The following is a 22,124-nucleotide window of genomic DNA, read 5'->3' as shown; positions in this document are numbered from 1 at the left end:
TAAGGAATCTTACATGTGGGACAAAACCTGCTTCCCCAAATATACTTTATACCATCTGTATCTCCAATATATTTTTGTGTTTCCATCAGTGTTCACACTTTTTTAATTCCCCAGGAGACATTATGATTCTCAAGGGAGAAAAGTAGATTAGTGTCCCTTTAATTTGCTGCGTAGTCTGAAGGGAGCCTTGTCCAGATCAAATGTCTGGCTTGGCTAAAGAAACTGTCTGAGAAATTCTTCTTAATATCCCTTTCTATAAATATGAATGTCAGTTTAAAATAAAATTAAGAAATGGTGAACTGTGGATACTGGAATATTGCTTTGTGCAGAGTCAAAGGAATACTTTTCTGATGCATTCATAATGTTCTATGGAAAGGTATGACACAAGACGAGAATCACATTACTCCAAATGCACTTTCATTCTTATTTGGAAGAAACACTTTCAGACAAAGATAGTTCTGATATAATTTTTTTCCCTTAATATCATCCAGGCTCCACCTTGGACTCAAGAGGGCACCAGCATAAATATAGTCAAACTCACGCCAGCCGTGCACCACAGTTTTCTCCTTCAATATCACCTCCAGCCACGTTGTCGGTGTTCACAGATTCTGTCTCACTTGTGGGCATGCTCACTGCAAGGGTCAGAAGAAAGAAAAAAGTAGACAGTTGGTAATTAGCCCATCCTGCATAAATGAGCTTTGCTATAAACAAAAGCACTGGCTTAGCAGAAAGGCACATATTAAGTATGAAGAGGAAGCATGACCAGCTGGATGAAGCTTTGAGACCTAGACCTACATGATCTAGATAAAAATCTCAGGTATGGTATGTAACTTCAAGATACCTAAACAAATTTCGGTCATCAGTTCATATGTATATATACACATAAATGCGCACGCACACACGCACGCGCACACACACACGTACAGGTAGTCCTCACTGCAATTGGGACTGGCAACTCCATTGCTAAGCAATGCGGTCAGAAAGTGAAATGTCATGTGACTGTGCCCAACTTACAGCATCAGTTTGTCACTTCTGGTTGCCACCGTTAAGCGGATCCCATGTGGTCGTTAGGTTCCTCACATGATTGTCATTTGCGACTTCCTGCTGGCTTCTCCATTGACTTTGCTTGTTGGAAGCTGTCTGTGAAGGTCGCAAATGGCAATCACTTGACTGTGGGATGCTTCAACTGTTGTAAAGACACACCCATTGCCAAGTTTCCAAATCGTGATCGCATGACAGCTGCAACTTCAAGGACTGGTCACAGGTCTCCTTTTTCAGCACCTTTGTAACTTTGAATCATCACTGAATGAGTGGTTGGTAAGCAAGGACTACCTGTATATTCTGAGATCTGGATATTTAACAAACTGTCCAGTCTCATAGTTGACAACTATCTATGATTGTTGACTCTTCTGAGTTGCAAGGATTCAACCTTCCCAGTGATGGACTTCTACTTCAACTATACCAGTACCTTATAACTATATATTTGGCATCTTTTCTGCTGGACAAACGATGATATAAAGGCCACCATCCATCCATTCCATCACACACACAGTATAGTCATGCACAACCTTGCTTTTAAGAATCTTATAAACTATCTTACAAATTACAGGCCAGATGTAATTGTACTAAATGAACAAATAGCTCACAAACCTGTGATAACAAGAGATAAGGTTCATGCTGTAATTTTGTGCAATGAAAACAAGCCTCTTTCCAAATTTCTCTTATTGCTCAAGTTATCTTTGCATCTGCTGCCCACCCCATGGCTTATGCCCAAATGTGCCTCAGTTAACTCGTGCAGTCTAGATATAATTGCCTGCCTCTGTCCTGTAGGTGGGTACTTCATGAAACAGTCTTCATGTATTAATCTATTCTCATATTTTCCAGTGCATCTCTTGTTATTTTTCCATTGTTCCTCTAAAACAGCCTTCCTCCCATGTTTGCCTGTTTTATTAAAACAATGTATCACAGATAAAGATGAACATCAGGGCACTTCATAAAACATCCTACTTATAGCTGAAACAAATAATGTATTGACCCTCAATGTACCAGGGCATATATTTGCTTTTGTTCTACACTTGCTAATTTGAACAGGGCAGGCAATGCCCCAAGCATTTAATTCAAAATGTAGGTATGAAACTTAACTGCAAGAAAAGAGATTAAAAGACAATTCATAAATCTTTATGAAGATGTGGGTACCCATAGCTACAAATGCAGATAAAATAATATGTTCACTATTCTGCAACTTGGATGATCCCCTCAGCATGTGATGAGCCTACGAGATGAGCTTGTTTGCAGTTGAATTCCTCATGAGTAATCTATATGCCCAGAAAAACAAAGTTGACTATTTCACTTCAGTATGTTTCAGAGTAAACTGTGGTCTGGTCTTCTGAAAGGTTCATATGGCTTTGTTCATTTAACAAAACAGTGCCTTCTTTTCTTCTCTTAAAACCCTTAAAACAGGACAACAAATAACACCAGTGTATAGCTGATACTATGTGAGAGAACAACCTATTTTGTGGGTCTTGACAAACAAGAGAAGTGCTCTATCTTTCCTAAATATTAGAGAGTTGAATAGGCATGAAAAGTAACATCCTGTTAGCCACTGGCCATTTTTAATACTGCCAAAGGTTTTAGTTAAGGAGCCAATCACAAGTGATGGCTAGTCTCACCTATTCTCTGCACAGCATATATATTATTATATAATTTTATAAAGAATACTAATATTTTAAAGAGAAAGTATTTTATAAACATTATGAAAGGAAAAAAACCCCTTCAGATTCCCCAAATACATCTTACATATAAGGCAGTGTTACTTTTGATAAAGTTTAGTGTATGTTCCAGTATCACGCATTTATTAAAATTCTTAAACCTTAACATAAATTATGTGCCTATAGTAGTTTTCTTTTAAGTTAAATTATTTGGAAGCATTCTCATAATAAGAATATACAACTAGCACTTCTAGAGCCTTCTCAGAGGCTTTCATCTTTCTTTAAACCTCACTCCATGAGGTACCTCAGCTACTTGTTTTCCATAATAGTCACAGAATATTGGCAATGGGCTCTTTAAAGAGAGATAAGTAACTTTTTGCTAAGGTCTCAACTTGTGTTTAGTAGAGGAAAACAACGTTGACTTTCAGCCCTTGCTCAGTTCAAACCATGGGATCGTCTTAAAATTAATTGCTGACACAGTTATATAGGAACTTCATGGTAGACATTAGATTGTGAAGTGCTCAGTTTCTTACTATTGTTACTACGCATACTAGCTTGAAAATCCTAGGTGAATGCAGAGTTTTGCTGTGATAGTCAAAACATTCACTAAAGGGTGGGGTATATAGTGAACTTAGCAATGCAATACATTGTGCTCGAAGGAGGCCAAAATCTTATTTACTAATCTCCAAACAAAATGGTGTGGTTTTAAACCAAGACTGGACAGAGGCATAAAGAAAGGGAAAAAAAAAAAGGAAAGAAAAAGAAAAAACTAAAAAGAAGGGGCAGGCAGGAAGGAAGCAAGGCAGGAAGCTGATGTCAATATAAACACAGTATGTTGGGCAATCAGACCATTTCTATTATGGTGTGGTCAACACCAATGCTGAATTGGAGGAAGGAGCCAAAAGGCCAAGCAAAAAGTAACAGCTAAAGGCTAAACTATATGTAACTCCTAGCTGAAGAATGGTTCTTAAAAGGGTTATTTTTATTCTGAAGGATAAATGAAGAGAGGTGATGAATCAATAAATCCTCTTTCTCCTGCCTTGGAGCAGAAATAGAAAACAGTAAGAGAATCTCTCATGATGCTCTCATGCCTTCTCCTACACCTGCTCCAAAGCGAAACACAAGAAACAAAAAGTAGAAGCCAATTCTACCTGATCTTGTCTCCAAACAGTAAGGTTGTAGTGTTGTACAGATGCAACACAGAGCAGGCACTTCTATTTGCCTTCTCTTTCTCCCTTCTGTCACTGGAGAGGCAATCAGCTCACCCCTCCATCCAAGTACACAGGGTGGGCAGAACTGGGTCCAACTACCCAATTTGCCATAGCACACAGGGATAAAGGCCAAGCGTATAGGCAGAGGTGGAAGCTGCTGTTCCAAAGATCAGCCTTCTCGGCTCAATCACTTCTTGTTCACTCTCTCCCACTCCACCAACCGAAAAAGGACAAGTAAGCAGAGCACAGCCTGCTTTTTCTCCCACCACAATAAAGTTACTTCTATTCTTTTTCTCCCTCTAATCACCGAATCCAGTTCTTCTTGCTACTTTTCCAAAGATGAGTAAGCAAAGACAATGTTGCGGAGAACGGAGCAGTTTGCCAGTGGAAGACCATTAGTTGTTCAATCCTCACTGCTTTACAAGTAGCCAGCTGATCACTGTGTTGATGCTCTCTCTCTGGGTGGCAAAAGAGGAAAATGTTTTTTTTAACAGGGCAGAATCCCCACTATTGTGCTGTCCACACAAAGAATTCAAAGAACAAATGGATGAGATGGTAGCTCTTTTGATTGTCTACCCTCTCTGTTGCAGTACAGGGCACAGGTATTATGTAAATCAGGCAATAACTGGTTCTGGCAATAATTTGTCATGCTAGCCTTTCAAAATGAGAAATATTAAAATAGTTATTCATCAGGGTATATCAATGTAACTTAAGAAAAAGGTTGAATTATTTCAACAAAGATTTAAAAAAACATGGTGAGAACAGCACCAATAAAATAGGCGTTCTCAAAGTTTGCAGTGTCATGACCCCCTAAACTTTCAAGTAGAATTGACAGTTCTCTTTCTCAGAAATCTGATTGAAATAATACAATTTAACTAAAATGAAATGAAAATACTTGAGAATGGCAGTGTTTTTGGGAAAAAAATCCACATAAAAGAATTCCTTTTAAGCCAGATGGTATTTTTTAATGATAAAAGGTTAGATAATTTGATGGTACTCAGAGAATTAAAGACATAAGGAGAAATAGCTTGAGATCCTTCTTGAGTGTGGATGGTGAAAGTCTGGTAACATAATTAAAAGAATGCTAAAGTCTTTACTTATTAAGAGACATCAGCAACAACCTTCAACTTGCCGGCCAACTTTTTTGCTTTAAAACTTGACTGATGTAATACATTTTTGTGCCCAGAGTTCTACTGCACTAAACTGGCATATGTACATATAAACATTTAGGAGCAATTTTCATCCATAAATGCACAATTATACACATCTATTAAGAAGGAATCAATGAAACTTATATTCTTCATTAAGTGCTTAAGTTCCAATATTTTCAATACAATTAGAGCCAGGCTATAGGCTCACATTTTTCCCACTCTGCCTGGATAAATTGGCTGCCTGGAAAGACTGGAGCATGGTCCTGTCATGACTTTGGCTTTCCCTGTACATGCAAAGTTCAAGCCCTGTCAGATGCTTTCTGGACTTTCTTTTCTGTTCCTATGTGACAATTTAACAACTGGTTCTCAGGAATTGTATCCAACCAGCTAACAACACCCCAGTTGCAGTACCCAGAGGAAGAAAGGAAATTAATTGCTAGAGGAGCCAGTTTTTGCTTCTCTCTCACCAGCCTTCTGGTCTTCATTCTCTTTTTTGTGATAGATACATTCATGAACAAGAGAAAGGAGATGGCAGCCCCACTACTTTCTCTTGCTTGCACTTCTGAAGAAATGATAAAGCTTAGAGAAGGAGATGTTCATAAAGAAGAGAGAAGATTGCTTAAAAAGGGAGAGAGAGAATATTGTTCACTGTTATTTCAAACACATGTTTAACTTCACATTTAGTTTGCCCTTCTGTTACAACACATTAAAACCCATATTTCTATGAGAGCAAGCACAACAGGATTTTTAGGAGATACTGTTTTCAGATCTGGATAGCTCGTTACATTCAACTTATATAATAGGTCTCATTGAGTTCTAGCTGATATCCATCCAGCCACATCTTCATTGCTGGTAAGTGGTTAAGGCACTATGTTTTAGAAGGCTTCATGTTTAAATTTCGTGAATCCCCACATTTGCTAACTATGAAATTATCAGCATTAAACACTGTTTTATTTCTTGAGTTGGGGCTAACAAGGTTGAACATGGTCGCCTCACTGCTTTAAACAGCAGTAGGTCCAGACTACAAAGGTCTTTAATAAACCATAATCAGTCTAAATCCATAGTTCTGTGGCATTTAGTTCAGTGAATATTTTCCACATTTCTGCTCTCTGAATGTTATATAAAACGAATCATAGCCAATGAAATTACTATGCAGATGTGACACAGTGAGCATGCATAAATGATCTAGCAGTTTCTCAGATGACAAAGTTTATGAAACCCTGAGAATTTTCAGCATTCACTATGAAAAGGTCTTAAACGTGTCAGTAAACATGATTTATTTTGATAAATATTCACTCATTTGGGGTGGATTCATACAACTGTCTTTTTTTTACAACAGAGATAAAAGTAGAACTAACAACTTTCTTTCTTTGGACTAAGTTTTGGAAAGCCTAATGCATATTCTGCTTCAAAAACTTCACCTTCTCATTCTTAAGCGCCACCACACACATTTGTGGATTAGCTGGATTACAAATCTTTCCCAAATATGTTATGGGATATCCTATGTACTGTATATGGAGGTTTCAAAGAGAGGACTGGTTATACTAAAAGCATTATTTTATACTTTGATCCAAAAAGGGTAGTAAAATGGCACAATACTACCCTCCTCTCTTTCTCCATGTGGCTTGTTTGTGTCAATGTTTAGAAGATGTCTACATATGCTATGCCATAGCTAGCTATGGCCTCTTCCTCGAGGTGGGCATAGCAATAGCTTCATATCTCCCCCTTCCTGTGTCCCATCCCTACAGCAGTGCTTTCCAACCTAGTAGTACATTTACACAGAAGTAGTCTAGAGGGACATCACTACTCTCCATGGATCAGGAAACACGCCAAGAGAAACAGGGAGAGAACGTAAGCACGTGTGAGCTGAGCATGCTGTCTCTAGTCAAGTGTGCAAAGGCAAAGGGAAGTAAGCACTAAGTGGTTCATTTCCTGTAGTTCAAGATTACAGCAACCTCTGAAAGGTTTAAGCTAATAACATAGTGTAACATAATGCACTTATTAGCATTTTATTTTATTATTTCTAGGCCGCCCAACTCTGGGCAGCTTCACAAAGCTGAAAGAACAAGAATTCCATAAAAATAAAAAACTATCCAAGAGAACAAAATCAAGCTCTCTCATATTACCTGGGTATGCATCTTGGTCTGAGCTTGTGGAGATTGTCATTAAAATAGCAAATATTTTGGCCCTCACTGGTTCTTACTTATTATTTTACAATTACAGCAGTAAAAATCATTGTCAACCATATTATGGAAAAATTTTAATGTCCTTAAAATTGATCACAACTGATAAATGCAATAAAAGAATTCCTGTAAATGTGTATATGTTCTTCTCAGAAAAAGCAGGTATTTGCTTCTGTCTTAGTGGGAATGAGATCTTTGGCAGAGTGATTAGTGGGTCTTAAGATATGAAAGAGTAGGAACCATAGCCTACAAAGCAAGTTAGTCATATTGCTGGCTCTCCTTAGTCTCCCCCCCCCCCGCCCATACTTTGTTCTTATGCCTCTGGTAGAGACTGGGCAGGCTAATTAATGTGCATGTTTGTTCTCTTGTTCCTCTGTGTTTTGTGCCTCAACTTCTCCGTCCCTAAGCAATAGTGGAGGCCATCTTGATGTCTTCACTGAATGTATTTTCAAGGCACAGATGTCAAGGAGGATTTCTTTGTCAACTTTCCAAGTGAGATCTTGATCAGTTACCCAGAGTCAATCAGGACCCAGCTAATCAATAAACAGAATGTCCATGGATGACGCCCACAAAATAAATAGGAATTCTAAGGATTATTTTTGCTTCCCAACTCTTACCTTTGCAATCATGGCATTGAAATTACTTGCCTCTTTAAATTTATTTCCTTATTTGAATGCCTAATTACACCTGCCATTGAAAGTACCTACTGTGATTCTGGCTGTGCCTATGATTTGCTCCGGCTGTTGTTTATCCTGGTTCATGTAAGTATGGATTTGTTTGTAGCTAGCTGCCCTGCCTTCTGCCCCACCAGCCTCAGTAAGCACCAGCCATTACTGATCATAGCTGACGACTACAATAATTATTGTTATATATTTGCACTCAGATGCTATATAAAGTCAGCGCAACACATTATATACAAAATAGGATTATCTTGGGAAATAATCATCAGATAAAATGTCTTAGATGCTTAATTGATCTTGATAATCTTCAATACAATTCTGAAGATACTAACAAAATGTTGATCATAAATGAAAATTACCACTTCAAACACAAGAGCATGATGTTGCAAAAGCAATAGAAACAGACACATGCACCAAAAGACTACACAGTTACTACACAGAGAAACATACACATATACATAGAGGATGGACACAGAGAACATTGGAACGTTACCATGAGTTTCTGTGGAGTGACTAAACCAAGCAAACTTTCCTTTCTTCTTATCAGCTGGAGTGTTTCCTTTCACAGACAAGATGGTCAAGTACCAGGAACAAGACATCAACAGAGAACATGCAGCCAGGGACGGTCAAAAGAAAAAGAAATAAGGAACTCAGCTTACATGTAGGACAGCCACCTCTATCTTTCATTGTGGGAATTAAGAATGCAAAATGAAAACAAAGGCATACAGAAAATAAAACATTATAACAGAAGGTACTGTCAGTATCCAACAATGTCTCCTTACACCTGGACTGAGGAAACTCCAGAAATACCCGACTGTTAAGCTGAAATCACAGATACTCAAATGTTGAATTGCACAATTCAACAGAGAAGGCTCCCCTAGTCTAATACAACAACAGACTTTCTTAGGCCAATTTAGGACATTATCTACCAGAAGCATATTTTATTTTTATAGCATGATGACTTCTCTAGGCCTACCATAAGTGGGCTGCAAAAATTCAGAAGATGACTGGATGGCACCAAAGAGATGCAGAAAACTAGCTCTCTGCTGCCATCTACTCCACAATCTGGTAGACCTAGACTTCCCCACACAGCCTTGTAACTGTGATTTGTCTCCTAGAGCTTCTTAGCCCTTGTCATAGAGCTATATTTAAATCTTCTTCTTACTACCACTACCACCATTATCCAAAGAGGCCAATGTATTTACTCTCTCATGCATTTTATCCTTACAGCAATCCTGAAGACCAGATTGAGAAAGGATGTGATTGGTTGGCCCAAGGTCAGTTAGTAACTTCGGTGGGGATTGGAAGCTGGATCAAACACTACACTGTACTGGCTTTCCAAGTGGTATTATCTCTAAACATTCATTTCACAAGGTAATCATTGATAAAAGTTTCCTAAAGCAGAAATAGTCTGACTTCAGTAAAGGCTTTCCCCACACATGCTTATTCCAGAAATTTAGTCTAGCCGGTCTTCGTGGGTACAGCTGGAACAAGGAACAGCACAGCGAAAAAGGAGACAAATGAAACAGGTTTATTCAGAAGCATTTAGAAACAAATAGATGAAATATTTTCTTGTGCATATATTGCTATTATTTATATTGATTGGTTACAGTTGTACCGTTTCTGATTTTTATGGATTTTATGCTTTGATAAAAATGCATGCGTCTATATAGCCTTGGGAGAAATTGAGTACAAGTAAATAAATAACCATCCCTACTTGATAGTAATGTCTCATCATGAAAGGTACTTCTGAGAACAATCTGTTGCCGCTCCACTATGCCAGCTACTTCCTTCCCACAAAGTACAATCAGAACAAGAACACTGACTCCATCGCACTTTATTTATTTGTTAGATTTATATCCTGCCTTTCATTCAGGAGCTCAAAGCAACGCATATAGAGCCCTTCTCCCCTATTTTCCCCCACCACAACTAAGCAATGAGGTAGGTTGGGCCGAGAGAGGATGAACTAAATAGTGAGCCGCAATCATTTCCTCCTTATTACAGAGAATCATGGAAAGTCTATAGCAGTCCATTATATTCCCCTGGATACCACATTTACATTCACAGCAGTCCTAAACCTCGCCACTGCACCTCTGCAAGAGTATTTGGTCTACTGCTGTGTGTGGCACTCTTACAATGGTGCTGACAAATCAGAACCCCTTTCTTTCTTGTTGGCGTACGTGCTTTGTTGTTTCAATCAGTGTAGGGATCTTGTCACATCTCCAAAAATACACTTGCTCAGTGGGAAAGACTTATAAAAAGCTCAGGTACCTGAGAAAACAGAGATAAGAAAAATGCTAGCCCTTTGCAAATGGATGAAACCACCTTCAAATGGATATGAGAGCTGCACAGATTAATATACAACTGTATTTCAGATATGCTATTACATATTGCACTGAATCCAAACCTTAATCTCTTTTTTTGTAGCCCTTAAAATGGATGCAGAATAAGCTGAGTTACACTAAATCATTAAAGCTATTTATTACACTTATACTTCACTCCTTCTTCAAAGGGCTCAAACCAGCTCCCATATGATTCTCAGAAAGTCTCCCAACCAAGCAATTTCATATGGTTGAATCTATTTTAGATTTAACTGCAAGACTATATTATATGTATCAGAACATTCCCTAGGATCACTAAATTCCCTGAAAGAATATGCTAATTCCAGCCTATAGCATGCCAGACAATGGGTATTTCCCCCACTGCTGAATTTAAGTGCTATTCATTTATCTTTCAGCCAGCAGAAAACTAAACTAAAACCAGCATAAAATCTGCTGTCCCAATTGTCAATTCCTATCCTGTCTTCATAGCTTCTGTTTTGTGTTGTCACTGGATACTGATGTACAGGGCAGATTAAACAAAACCATCGGTTAAATCCTCTAGATTTGCTGTCCTCCCCTCTTCTGAAGGTCACCAGCTGATGGTAAACCATCCACAAATCACAATAATGCTCTGATTGGTGGATGCTTCTGACAAATGGCTAGATCTGAGAGTCTGAGTACTCCCCCCACCAAAAGCCTCTGAAAAATTGATTGTGGGGTGGGGGTGGGACCTGCTTGGTAAAGCAGGAGGAGCTTTAACCTTTGAAGTCCCACACAATTCAGCCCCTAAGTACCTTCAAGACTGCCTTCACACAGAACTGCCCCATCCTGTATGCTCATCCCAGTTGGATATGCTTTGTGCTTTATTGTTGTGGATTTGACATTTTATATTATTTTAACACCAAGACTCATCCCTTGATTAAGGCAGTATGCAAACCTGATAAATAACTAAATTTACCAAGTAGAGAAATGGCTGTGCGTGTGTGCACATGAGATGACCACTTGAAGCAGCCAAACCATGCCTTTCAAGGAACATGGCTGCCTCAGTGCTTTGAGCAGTGTTTCAACCTCAGCAACTTTAAGATGTATGGACTTCAACTCCCAGAATTCCCCAGCTAGCATGGCTTTGAGAGAGGGGGCTTTCTTTGCACCAACACACTCTTTGAAGTGAAAGACTCTTGAAATGCTCTGAACAGCCTAGTGTTTTGTACCTTGGAATAAAGAGGTTGAACAAGGATTTTTCTAATTAAATTGCTTTCCTCTTAAAGCATGTTTTTCAAGAACATAATTTTGGCTTTTGTGCCTCTTTGGATAGATGGATAAACTGCATCAAATTAAATTTTATAATAGGCATGTTTAATGCTTTGGGAGTAATTGCTTTTTGAAATTTGTGAATGTTTGGAAGCATTCATAGAGCTGGGGAACTGCTAATACTATCTTAGTTTAGGCCTTGCGTGGGCGTTATACAAGCTTCCCTCACATAGCTGTCAAATTAAGTTTTAACCTTAAATATCTCTAGCTATTCCTCAACTAGGTTCTAGAGATCCATTTAATCTGGCCAAATTCTTAGAGCGGAAGAAGCATATCTTTAATTGACTGAATAGAATTGTTATGCTATAAGTCTGCAGCCCAAATTTTGCCTAGTTATTTAAAATCAAATACATAAACTTCTACTCTCTTCACACCTGCAACTCCTGAACATGTCCACTCCTCCTTTCTGCTTATTTTGAATGTTCTTTTCCTCCCAGACTTTTCCCCAAGTTCTTCTCTTCCCTTTTCTCTAGAAGAGACATCTCTTTATGTAGCCTTGTCTCCTACCCTCTGCTCTTTGTATCTTCTAATGCTATCTTCCAAACTTCTCTGTTTGACCAGAGGTGGTCACTGGTCTTTGTGGAGGCTTTTGTGAACACAGGGGAAGAGTGACCACCACTCTAACACTTCCTTTTCTGCCATGTAGCCAAGAAAGGGGCAATATGAGGGGGAAAAAAACCTGAATGTGTATATTCCAGCACTTCCAATAAACTCATTGAAGCTAAATCTGGAATCCTGAAACTGGATCCAAAATGTGATTGGACCAAACCGATACCAAAAAAGGTATTTAGAGACCTTTCCTTATTGTTGGTTTTGTATACCAATGTGATCACCAAATACAATCAAATGATGGTTTATAAAGCAAAGATTGCTTCATGCTTTAAAGAAAACATGTAGTAACAGCTGTACTGGTTATTTTGGTTATAACAGCTATACTAGTTATTACAACTGTAATAACAGCTATATTGGTTATTACAATTACTTTGTTAGAGTAACATGAATTGTTTTAATCCACAATCTAGACAACAGATGTAGGGGAGCAGTCATTATTGAGATTTTCTAGGGTTTGAGTATTCCAATTAATTGGATTCTCTAGGCAGTGGCTACTTCCCCTCCCTCCCTCCCTCCCTCCCTCCCTCTGTGAAACTGCCATGATCATGCTTGGATATGCTGGGTTGGTTCTAGTTTCCATTTAGCTAAACTCATTTACCTTCCCTTGGTAGTAATCAATGAAAGGCTAGAAAGCAGTTTTAATTCTTTTTTTTTTTTACATTGCTTTCCCTTTCGTTTTATAACCAGAATGATAGGAGGGGGAATAGGGAGGCAACAAAAGTATGGAAAAATTAAGTGGAGTGATGACAGCCTGAGGGACATTCATTACGCCACTAATTTGTTGGTTCTTCCTTTCTGATAGCTTGAGGAATAAAAGTCACTCATATTTTAGCAGCTATGAAACTATCCATTAAACTGTAACCCTAGGGATTGCTATGATTTTAAGCCCAGTGATTTATTATTATTATTATTTATTAAATTTTTCAACCGCCCATCTCACCCCAATGGGGGAACTCAGATCTTCATCACTCATTTCTAAATCTTCTAAGGAGCCTCTGCTCTGAAAGATCAACTCTCATCCCAGCACAGATTAATAACAGCTGTAGGATTTGTAGGATTTAGAGTTGAGTAAGAATTGATAGGGCTGTAGCCTTCTTTTTTCTAAAAACAAAACAACTTTTCTACAGACTATTATATGAACATTGTGAATGTTGCTAATGCAACCAGCTTGCTCATACACAAGATGCATTCCATCACCACTGTAACCACTGTTTCTGAATTGCACAGCAAGGGCCCTGTTACACAATGCCTGTTATTAGAATGTATAGCTAATATTTTTATAGTTACATACTGAATTTCCACCACTTTGGGGGAAAAAGAAAAATAGACAATGTTGCATTCTAACCCTTCTCTCCTCAGTTTTTTTAATAGATAATAAATTCTACAAGATATAATAACATGATTTATGTTCAAGGAATAAACATACATATTGGTCAACATCCTAGTTCCTTTCCTTTGCTATTTTTTGTTTTCACAAGTGAATTCTGTGGCTGCTGAATATTATTGTTTATTTAATAAAACAGGTGAAAGATTTACAAAATAACCTAAGAGTATTTGCCTTTTCATTAGGCTGGGTGTGGGATTTGCAAAAAAGATGGATATGTGACTTCCATCCCCAAAACAAATAGATTATTCCAAGGATACTTGGTGGGTACTTTTTTTGTCTTCAATAAAGCTGAAAAACACAGTGACCTTAATAACTATATTATGGAACTGGGTTTCTTCTCCCTTTTTGAACTGAAAATTTTGGATTTCTACTGAAATACAGATCATGCATTCTAGCAACTAAAATGAAACTTGAGATTCCACACGCCTCTCCTCAGAAGTATGAACAGTTTAGGGCACATCTACACCATGTTCTTCCCACTCCCTAAATGCCCACAAACGAATTTGAACCCAGCTGCCTGAATGGAGAGGACAAAATCATCATCCAATCAATGTCTTGATCCCTGGGTTGTCAGGTCCCCTCATGTTTTTAGTTCATATAGCGTGCATTTGTTCAGTTGATTGAAAAAAAGTGTAGTTGTTATGAGAAAAAGGTTTCTAGCTGCAAGCCTCTTTTTCTCCTTTACTGAAAAGCCTTTGGCAAACTGTGAGGATCTATTCTCTTATTATTCTGGCTGGTTTTGTTGAGGTTCTTCTCCATGTTTCTTTATTTCTGGCAGAGGTATTAAGATGAACTACAAAGAAAACAATGTTCTGAACAATGGTGCCCTGGCTATGGAACACGCTTGCATGGAGGTTTGCCCAATGCTGATAACTCTACAGAATAGGTCACAATTGAAAGCATGTTTATTTATTTAAGTAACTGAACAGATCTTATTGATTTAGTATAATTATTTAGTTCTTAGATTTATATCCTGCTTTTTCTCCAGGAACTCAAGGCAGCTTATAGAAGGTTCTCCCTTTGGTTTATCCTTACAAAACACTGTGAGTAGGTTGGGCTGTAAGAGAGTGATTGGCCCAAAGTCACCCAGGAAGCCTCTGAGTCTGAGGGTGGACTAGAATACAATTTTTTCAAACTGGGTTCTGCAGGAGTAAGGAGAATAAAAACTCTTGTTTGCAAGGGACTAAGACTTAACCCCTTGTGGAAATCTTTTTTCCCTTTAGTCCTTGACATGGTTCTTCAGGAGCATCCATAACAATTTTTTGAAGTAACTGAAGGAGAAAGAAAAGTACAGGGGAAAAGTAGTTTCTGTGGCCTGAAAAATATGAAAACCACTAGCCTAGAACCTGGGTCTTCTGATTCCCAGTCCAACACCTTAATCACATCACCACACTGCATATTCGTCTGCCTTAAAGTTTTATCTTCCATGGTCTTTGTTTTATTTAATTCTGTATGTACCATTTTGGAATCGGATATGATGGAAAGGAGTTTATAAATGTTGGGGAATAAATCAAATTACATTAATAAGAATTGTACTGTTGAAAGATGAAGTAAAATGTTTGTCTCCCCCACTGACATCCATGAGATTAAAAAATGCTTCAATTTGGCTGATCCATATCTACTAATACTACAGTAGTAGACTCTGAAAAGTTTATTTTGACTTAAATTACTGTCATGTTGGGCTCATTATTTCTAAAAATATATAACAGCAAAATCACTTTTCCTTATTTGTATTTTTTTCAAATTCTGTCCTTTCTCTTAGTATAGTCATTCTCTATACCAGGGTTTCTCAACCTTATCAATTTTAAGATGTGTGGACTTCAACTCCCAGAATTCCCCAGCCTGCATGCTGGCTGGGGAATTCTGGGAGTTGAAGTCCATACATTTTAAAGTTGTTGAGGCTGAGAAACCCTGCTCTATACAGTATAGTCAAGAAATTTCTAATCTAGAAGTATTGCTTAAAAACTATGAAAAAGCTGGATAATATCCATTTTATGATTAGTTCCTAAAGGTTATTGTTATATTATTGATATATTACACCAATGGTCCTAAGAGAAGGATTAATCTCACCCCCTCCCCAAATTTATCTTCACAACAACCCTATATTTTCTGTAACTGTAAATTTAATGTAATAACGATTCTGTATTGTAGATTAAGCTGAGAGAGAATGACTGTTTTAAGATTCTCCAGAGAACTTCATGGCTGTCAGAGATCTGAACCTATCTCCCTATTTGCAGAGAACCCTCTACCACTGGTTCCTTTAAATCCAGGCCTGGATTTCAAGCAGCTGAAAAAACTTGTGGAATAAGAATGAAAAAAAAAAAAAAAAGGTCACCTTTAGGTCAAGATGACTCAAGCAGTCTATCAGACCACATAGACTATTTAAGTCATTTTTGAATACATGTTCTGAATTCATAACTTGTCTATTTGAACTATTTTCCCTTTGCAGATGGCCGTGCCAGTTTTCTAATTTCTCTCTCCCTGTTACTCAGATGGGCTTCTTGTATGATATTCATACTGTGACTTTTAAAGCAAGCTAGCATTCTTGTGCTTGCCGCCAGCACACATAATAGTCTAGATACTTCTTCATCACAACTATGATAAGAGCTACATAGATTTTGATAATGTTTTTCCACTTCGGTTACATGAAGCATTGACTGATTCTGAGCATCCATTGTATTACAGTGTTTTTTGAAATAACTTTCTGAAAAATATATTTCTTCTGCATCCACGCACATCCTAAAATATTCAAGTACACATATATTAGCAATTATCTGTGGATGCTGTCCTGTCATCTACATACAAAGGTACCAACACACAAACATATAACAGTGTGAAAGACAAGTATAAAAATATTTTATACTTATTCCAGTAAGTGATAATAAAGAGGGGGAGGTGTTTATTAAAAAAAAGAATGCAAGACAAGATATCTGAAGACTGTCAGATTCCCAAAGTCATTTCAAATCTCAGGACCAACAGCAATAGCTGTAGACAGATTTTCTATATTTCAGTTGTTATTTCCATTTTCTATATATTCATTTAATGCTACATAGATTTTTCTATATTCTACTTCATTAGTGTCCCACACATTAAATGTGACAGAATTCCACCTGCTTGTCTTATGGTTGTGGATAAGGAACCTATTTAATTTGTTTTGAGGTTTGTGCATGCAGTTTATTCTTGAAGAGCTTTTCATTTTTTCCTATTCATCTTCTGCATCTTTTCAATTAAGCCATGTTTGGGAGAGGATTCATTAAAACATGATCTTTTGCATATTAAACCTGATATTCCTGGACAGTTTTGACTTTATTGGGCCTCTCTCCTGGCTAACTTTTGTGAGCTCACCAAGTCCCCAATTTTAAGATCTCTCTAGTTCATGAACTCTAATTCTGTGTTCTAAGCCTTCTGCAAGCTGCTAGTGTTGTTAATCCCATTAACTTTGACCATGCATTGTTAATAAGCAGGTTTCAGCAAATTATCCAAATTCTCTCCCATTTGGTAAAGTCTTTAAAAAGTCTTATTATAAAGACAAATGTATACACATCCATATATAGCACTAGTTGTATAGCAAGAATGTATACATAAAGCAAAACAAAACAACCCATGCTAATCTGTAAGAATTTCCAAAGCTCATGGCCAGATAACGCCAATGACTTCTGAACACTCTGGAAATACAAAAAGGGAGCCTGGGTGAAAGCAAGATCAGCCACTCTTTGACTCGGACACAGTGAACCAGCCCAGCAAACATTCTTAATGGAGGAATTATAGCTCTCAAAATGCAAGGCATCAATACCTAAGCAAGAAGGCAACATTGCAAGAGGTTCTGAAGGGAACAATTAATTATTTAATAATTATTTATTTAACCTGACCCTGGACTCATCTAAATGTGCAATACAGTACCCTCTGAAGTTCTGCCAAAAAGTAGGAGATCACCACACAGAGAGAAGGGCAAGATAGCAAAGATTGTGGCTGTTTGAATCAAGGTCTTCTAAGCACTGCAAGGGAAAAGGACTGTATCTAATAGTTCCTTTCCCAATCATGGAGAAGAACAAAAGAATACAAATTAAAATAATGTTAGCTTCTGGCAACCAAACAATATCTTTTATTTAGATACAGAAACAGGACAGATAACCAATTAATCTCCCCGATAAAGATAATCTGGCTAATTCTTGATTTACTGTAGACAAAGTAACTTCAGAAGTACCTTGAGAAAAACTCTTATAGTTCAGCTCAGTGCTGACTGGAACAATAACATCATTCAAAGAAATATGATCTTTCCACCCTAGTAAAGCACGATTTGTGATGTGGAGTTGATATTTCTCTAATAATCTGATGCCACAAATCACACAGATGATAATTTGATTCTGATCCTACAGAGATATTATTCTCACAATGCAAACAGTATATTAATTATTTAAGTCCACAGGGCCTCTTCTGGTATTGTATTTACTTTACAAATAGTATTGTTTTTATATTTTGCCTGAAACATTTTGGTGAAAGGATGTTTCAGAAAAGTTACAAACACCAGCACAAGGTTGAAGCATTCAAGATAATTATTTCCAAGTAAAAGGATGAATTGCAGTTCAGTAAATCACCAGAGCCTAAAGCACGTTTTAAAGCACGTCTATCAGGAATCTAATAAAAAATACATTCCAGTTTTCATTTGTAATACAGATGCCAAGCAAATACATGATCTTTTGTAATCAATAATAATTATATTGACTTACTTCTTCATTTTCCCCATCCTATTTTTATAAAGCAATACTGATTCTGAAGGAAAGCAGAAAATTTCAGCTCATTATGTCTTTCAAATTGCTGAGCATCTTCAGGACTCATCTCTGGCTAGGAGCAAAAAGGAAAACAGGAGAAAGTTTCTTACTGTTTCGGGGCTTCTCCTCATCCATGCCTTCATCCTCGTTTTCTGGATCTATATCTTCTGCTTGAGTTATCCAGTCTAGATATCCCTTTAGGTCCTCCTCCAGTTGTTGTTTCTCTCTTAGCTTCTGAAAGTCACCTCGAGCTTTTGCTTTCTCTCTCTCTTTAGAAAACTCCCTGGTGAGAAGGAGGGGATTAAAATTAAAAGGACAGGAGAGAGAGAAAGAAAGAAAAGATAAGAGAAGAACTTGAATTGCACTTGAAGTATTAAGCTTCCTGGTATGATAACTCAGCTGCTCATGTTAATTTAAGCCCTGTGGTTCCTCAGATACATTGCTAGGTCTTTAAACTGCTAATGTGAGCCCCCTGTGCTGCATCTCAGATCACTTTTGAAACTTGAGATGTAGTGATTATTATTGTTGTTAAAATCTCCTACATCTGAAGCAAAACAGTACATTCAATACACTACCTAGGAACATAAGGGCAGATCTGTTCTTCAAGTCAAGGCAAGTACTCATACTGATTTGCTGTCCTCTGCCCCATGGCTGGGTTTTTGCTCCATTGTCAGGATTCTGATCATGAATATTTTAAGATAGAATATTACTAGATGCTTTATTTAATTCTTAGGATCTCCATGAATTAATTAGAGGACAAAGCTTTGCTATAAAGTAGGCAGAGCAATTACAAATGTGGGAAAAGCGTAAGAGCTCTTCTACTAAAAGCCACACTTTTATGCCAAGAAGCAGTAAACAAAAGGTGGACAATAAGAAAACCTAGTCAAGATTGGATGCCTCTTTCCAAGCACCACTCCATATAGGTGAACAGTATTAGAGATTATGTATTTTAATCAGTCAAGAAGATTGTTGTTGTGAGCCACCCAGAGTTGCTTAAGATGGGCAGCTATATAAATCTTTTAAATGAATGAATGAATGAATGAATGAATGAAGATTAAATTTCATTTTTTATGTTCATGGAGTCAAATCTCTTGTAACATTGTCCTACATTATCCACTAGAGAATGCAACTTACACTGTATCGGCTCTGCAATTTTAAACATTATCTAACAATCTCTTTTAATAATTATAGACTACCCAACAGAGGAAGATTTATACTCAACATTAGAAAGAATATTGACATATAGCATTAGACGTTAGATTCCTTTATTACAGTATTATGTATACTACCTGGTAGTAATTCTCCTGGCCTTAAGCAATATATTTTCCCCATCTTGCAATCTTTTAAATTACAGATTCAAGGACTGAACCTGAGATGTTTTTTTAATACAAATAATTTGGTTCACTTGGAGCATCATACAAATTTACATCCAGCAAAGCAGACATTTGCCTCTACCACGTATGGGGCTGTATATGTTTTTCTGTGCATCAGAGCATTCTACATGGGAAGACCATTATGTTTATAGTAGTACTGTTAATATAGTAGCACTGTTAATCAAATGGATATCTTTCTGGGATATCTAATACAGTTGTAAAAATGTTCTAATGGTGGTAGAAAAGTGGGCATCAATGGGTGATCAAGAAGCATCTACACACAATTCCCTTTTATTTGGCATTTGGTGAAGCACTTACAATTTCCATTCCTTCCTACAACTTTGTGTATCGCATTAGGCCAAATTTTGTTTTACTTATATGGAACAGTTTAAAATAAAGCAACACAGCTTATTTGGTTAGTTCCTGGTTTGTTTTATCTGCATCTCTTCTGCCAACATCCAAATCTCTAGCAGCAGTATAGAACTATTTTGCCAATCTGTTTGCAGGAGTGTTTCCTAGGAACTGAGGGAGATCTTCTTGATGTTTGTGCATTGCTGCTTTATGCTTCATGTTGTGTCGGTTTTGTCTTCGTGCAAATGTCCCTTCTTATCATGGGGACTCTCAGCAGACATTCTGGGCAGGTATTCTACCTGGAACAAGCACTTCTGAAGATACAGTGAGCCCCAGTCAAGTTCCAGCTCCTTAAAGTGTGCTTGGAAACAATCAGCAACCAATACAGCTGCTATAGTAGTGGTGTTGCATGGGAGTAATGTATCTGTCCTGGAAGCATATGTGCAGTTACGCTGTATACCTGCTGAGGTTTCTAAAGGCAGTCCCCATATAAAGTTTATTACAATAATCCAATCAGGAGGTGATAAAGACATGAATGGAGATTATTTGGAGACCTGTATTTCTATCTTGCCCCCAGTGAAGTTTCAAGGAAGACTGAGGATGAGTGAAGAGTTTGGAGGGAAAGTCACTGGACCACAATTTAATCTGGGGATCAATCTATTATTATTTTCAACTATTAGTATCTTGCAATTTCAGGATTGGTAAAAGAGAACAGAACACAAAAACAAACCAGGAATAATGTAGGCTACCAGGTTCAGCTAGATTAATAAAGCAAGTTTCATAAACCAACTTTAAACCATGGTACCAAATTCATCTCTTGGCATCTATGTGTTCAGGTATTCCAACAAGCTATAGTTATACTAAACCCTAACTTAGCATTTGCATGGACCAAACTGATTTTACAATGATCATCAAGTATTTCTACTTGTTAGCTGTCATATTAAGAAAGTAAATTATAAATAGACTGATATATTCCAACTGGTAAAAGATAAACATGGAATACATGGAATTATAGTCTTAATTTGCAACATTGAGTCCAAATTCCTGCACAACGTAGGAATCTAAATTAAAGCAAAGATGATGGTCTTGCCTCAGCTTGAACATATCTGACAAAGAAGAACCAAACATCTTTCCAGTAACTAGTTCCACTGCCGTGAATGCTGTCACCTATTATCTCATAGCAGATTAGAGATTATAGAGAATAACTTGTCTTCCATGGTTAAATCAAGCTTCACCAGGAAAGTTCTGAACTGAGAAAGAATAGTGTTTCACTAGATTGCAACTTTCTGTATTTTTCCATTCCTCATTTGTTACTGATTGTTGTATGTATATATGTATGTATGTAACATTCCTAAATAGAGTTGTATCTCCTATATGGTCAAAGTTTTATTGAAAATCCCTATAACCACTCCATTAATTTGCACAAACAAGGCAATTTTAAAAAATCTTTGGACTCTAAATAACACAATATAATTTTATTTGAATGATCAGTATGTATGGACCACAAATGTTCAGATACATGGTGTAAGACTGTCAGTCTCTTTAGGGTATCAGAGAAACCAACCACTGCCTTTCATTGTGAGTTCACATAAGCCACTCAGTGTTGAATAATACTTCTCAGTTTGTTAGCTGTTATCTTACTAATTATGATACCAGTTCTTTTCTTCTACAATAGCAGTTTATTTCAGGGTAAATTTCAATTTTTTGCAGTTCTAATACTGTTGATTTTTGAGAAGGACACTATCCTGCCCAATTTTCTGGTGCCATTATGCCACAAAATGAATTCAATTTGTGTGTCTATTACTATGACTTTATAGGGTTTGGTCAAAGCCCATTGACATTACCAAGTGAAATGTAGATGCTGAATCAACACTTATATCCACAATATCCCCCCAAAGAATAGAAATATCAGTTTAGAAGCCAGGAAAATAAATAGCAAAAACAATTGAAAACCTTTTTTCCTTGTATTGCTTACCCGCTAAGTACACCGAGAACCAAGTTAAGTACAAAAAATGAGCCTATGATGATTAGTGTAACAAAATAGATCCAGGGCCACTCCCTTCCTAT

At 37.3% G+C, this 22,124-nt stretch overlaps 1 protein-coding gene across 16 annotated transcripts in view; it reads right to left on the bottom strand.

Annotated features, from left to right (window-relative positions):
- The window catches only part of CACNA1C (calcium voltage-gated channel subunit alpha1 C), a 572,293-nt gene that overhangs the window by 155,966 nt on the left and 394,203 nt on the right, over positions 1 to 22,124 (bottom strand). For all 16 annotated transcript variants that reach the window (XM_088141261.1, XM_088141249.1, XM_088141247.1 and 13 more), the window contains exons 9-10: positions 18,444 to 18,616; positions 542 to 632 (exon numbers count right to left, since the gene is read on the bottom strand). In XM_088141261.1, coding sequence (XP_087997387.1) covers positions 542 to 632; positions 18,444 to 18,616 — 264 coding nt within the window. The remainder of the gene's footprint in view (positions 1 to 541; positions 633 to 18,443; positions 18,617 to 22,124) is intronic.

Source organism: Python bivittatus, unplaced genomic scaffold (genome assembly GCF_059951505.1).
Source record: "Python bivittatus isolate LINGU-HERP-01145 unplaced genomic scaffold, Pbiv_v1 ctg000330_np1212, whole genome shotgun sequence".
Taxonomy (NCBI): domain Eukaryota; kingdom Metazoa; phylum Chordata; class Lepidosauria; order Squamata; family Pythonidae; genus Python; species Python bivittatus.
Note: the sequence above shows the minus strand (reverse complement) of the source record. Positions and strands in the feature narration are given on the sequence as shown.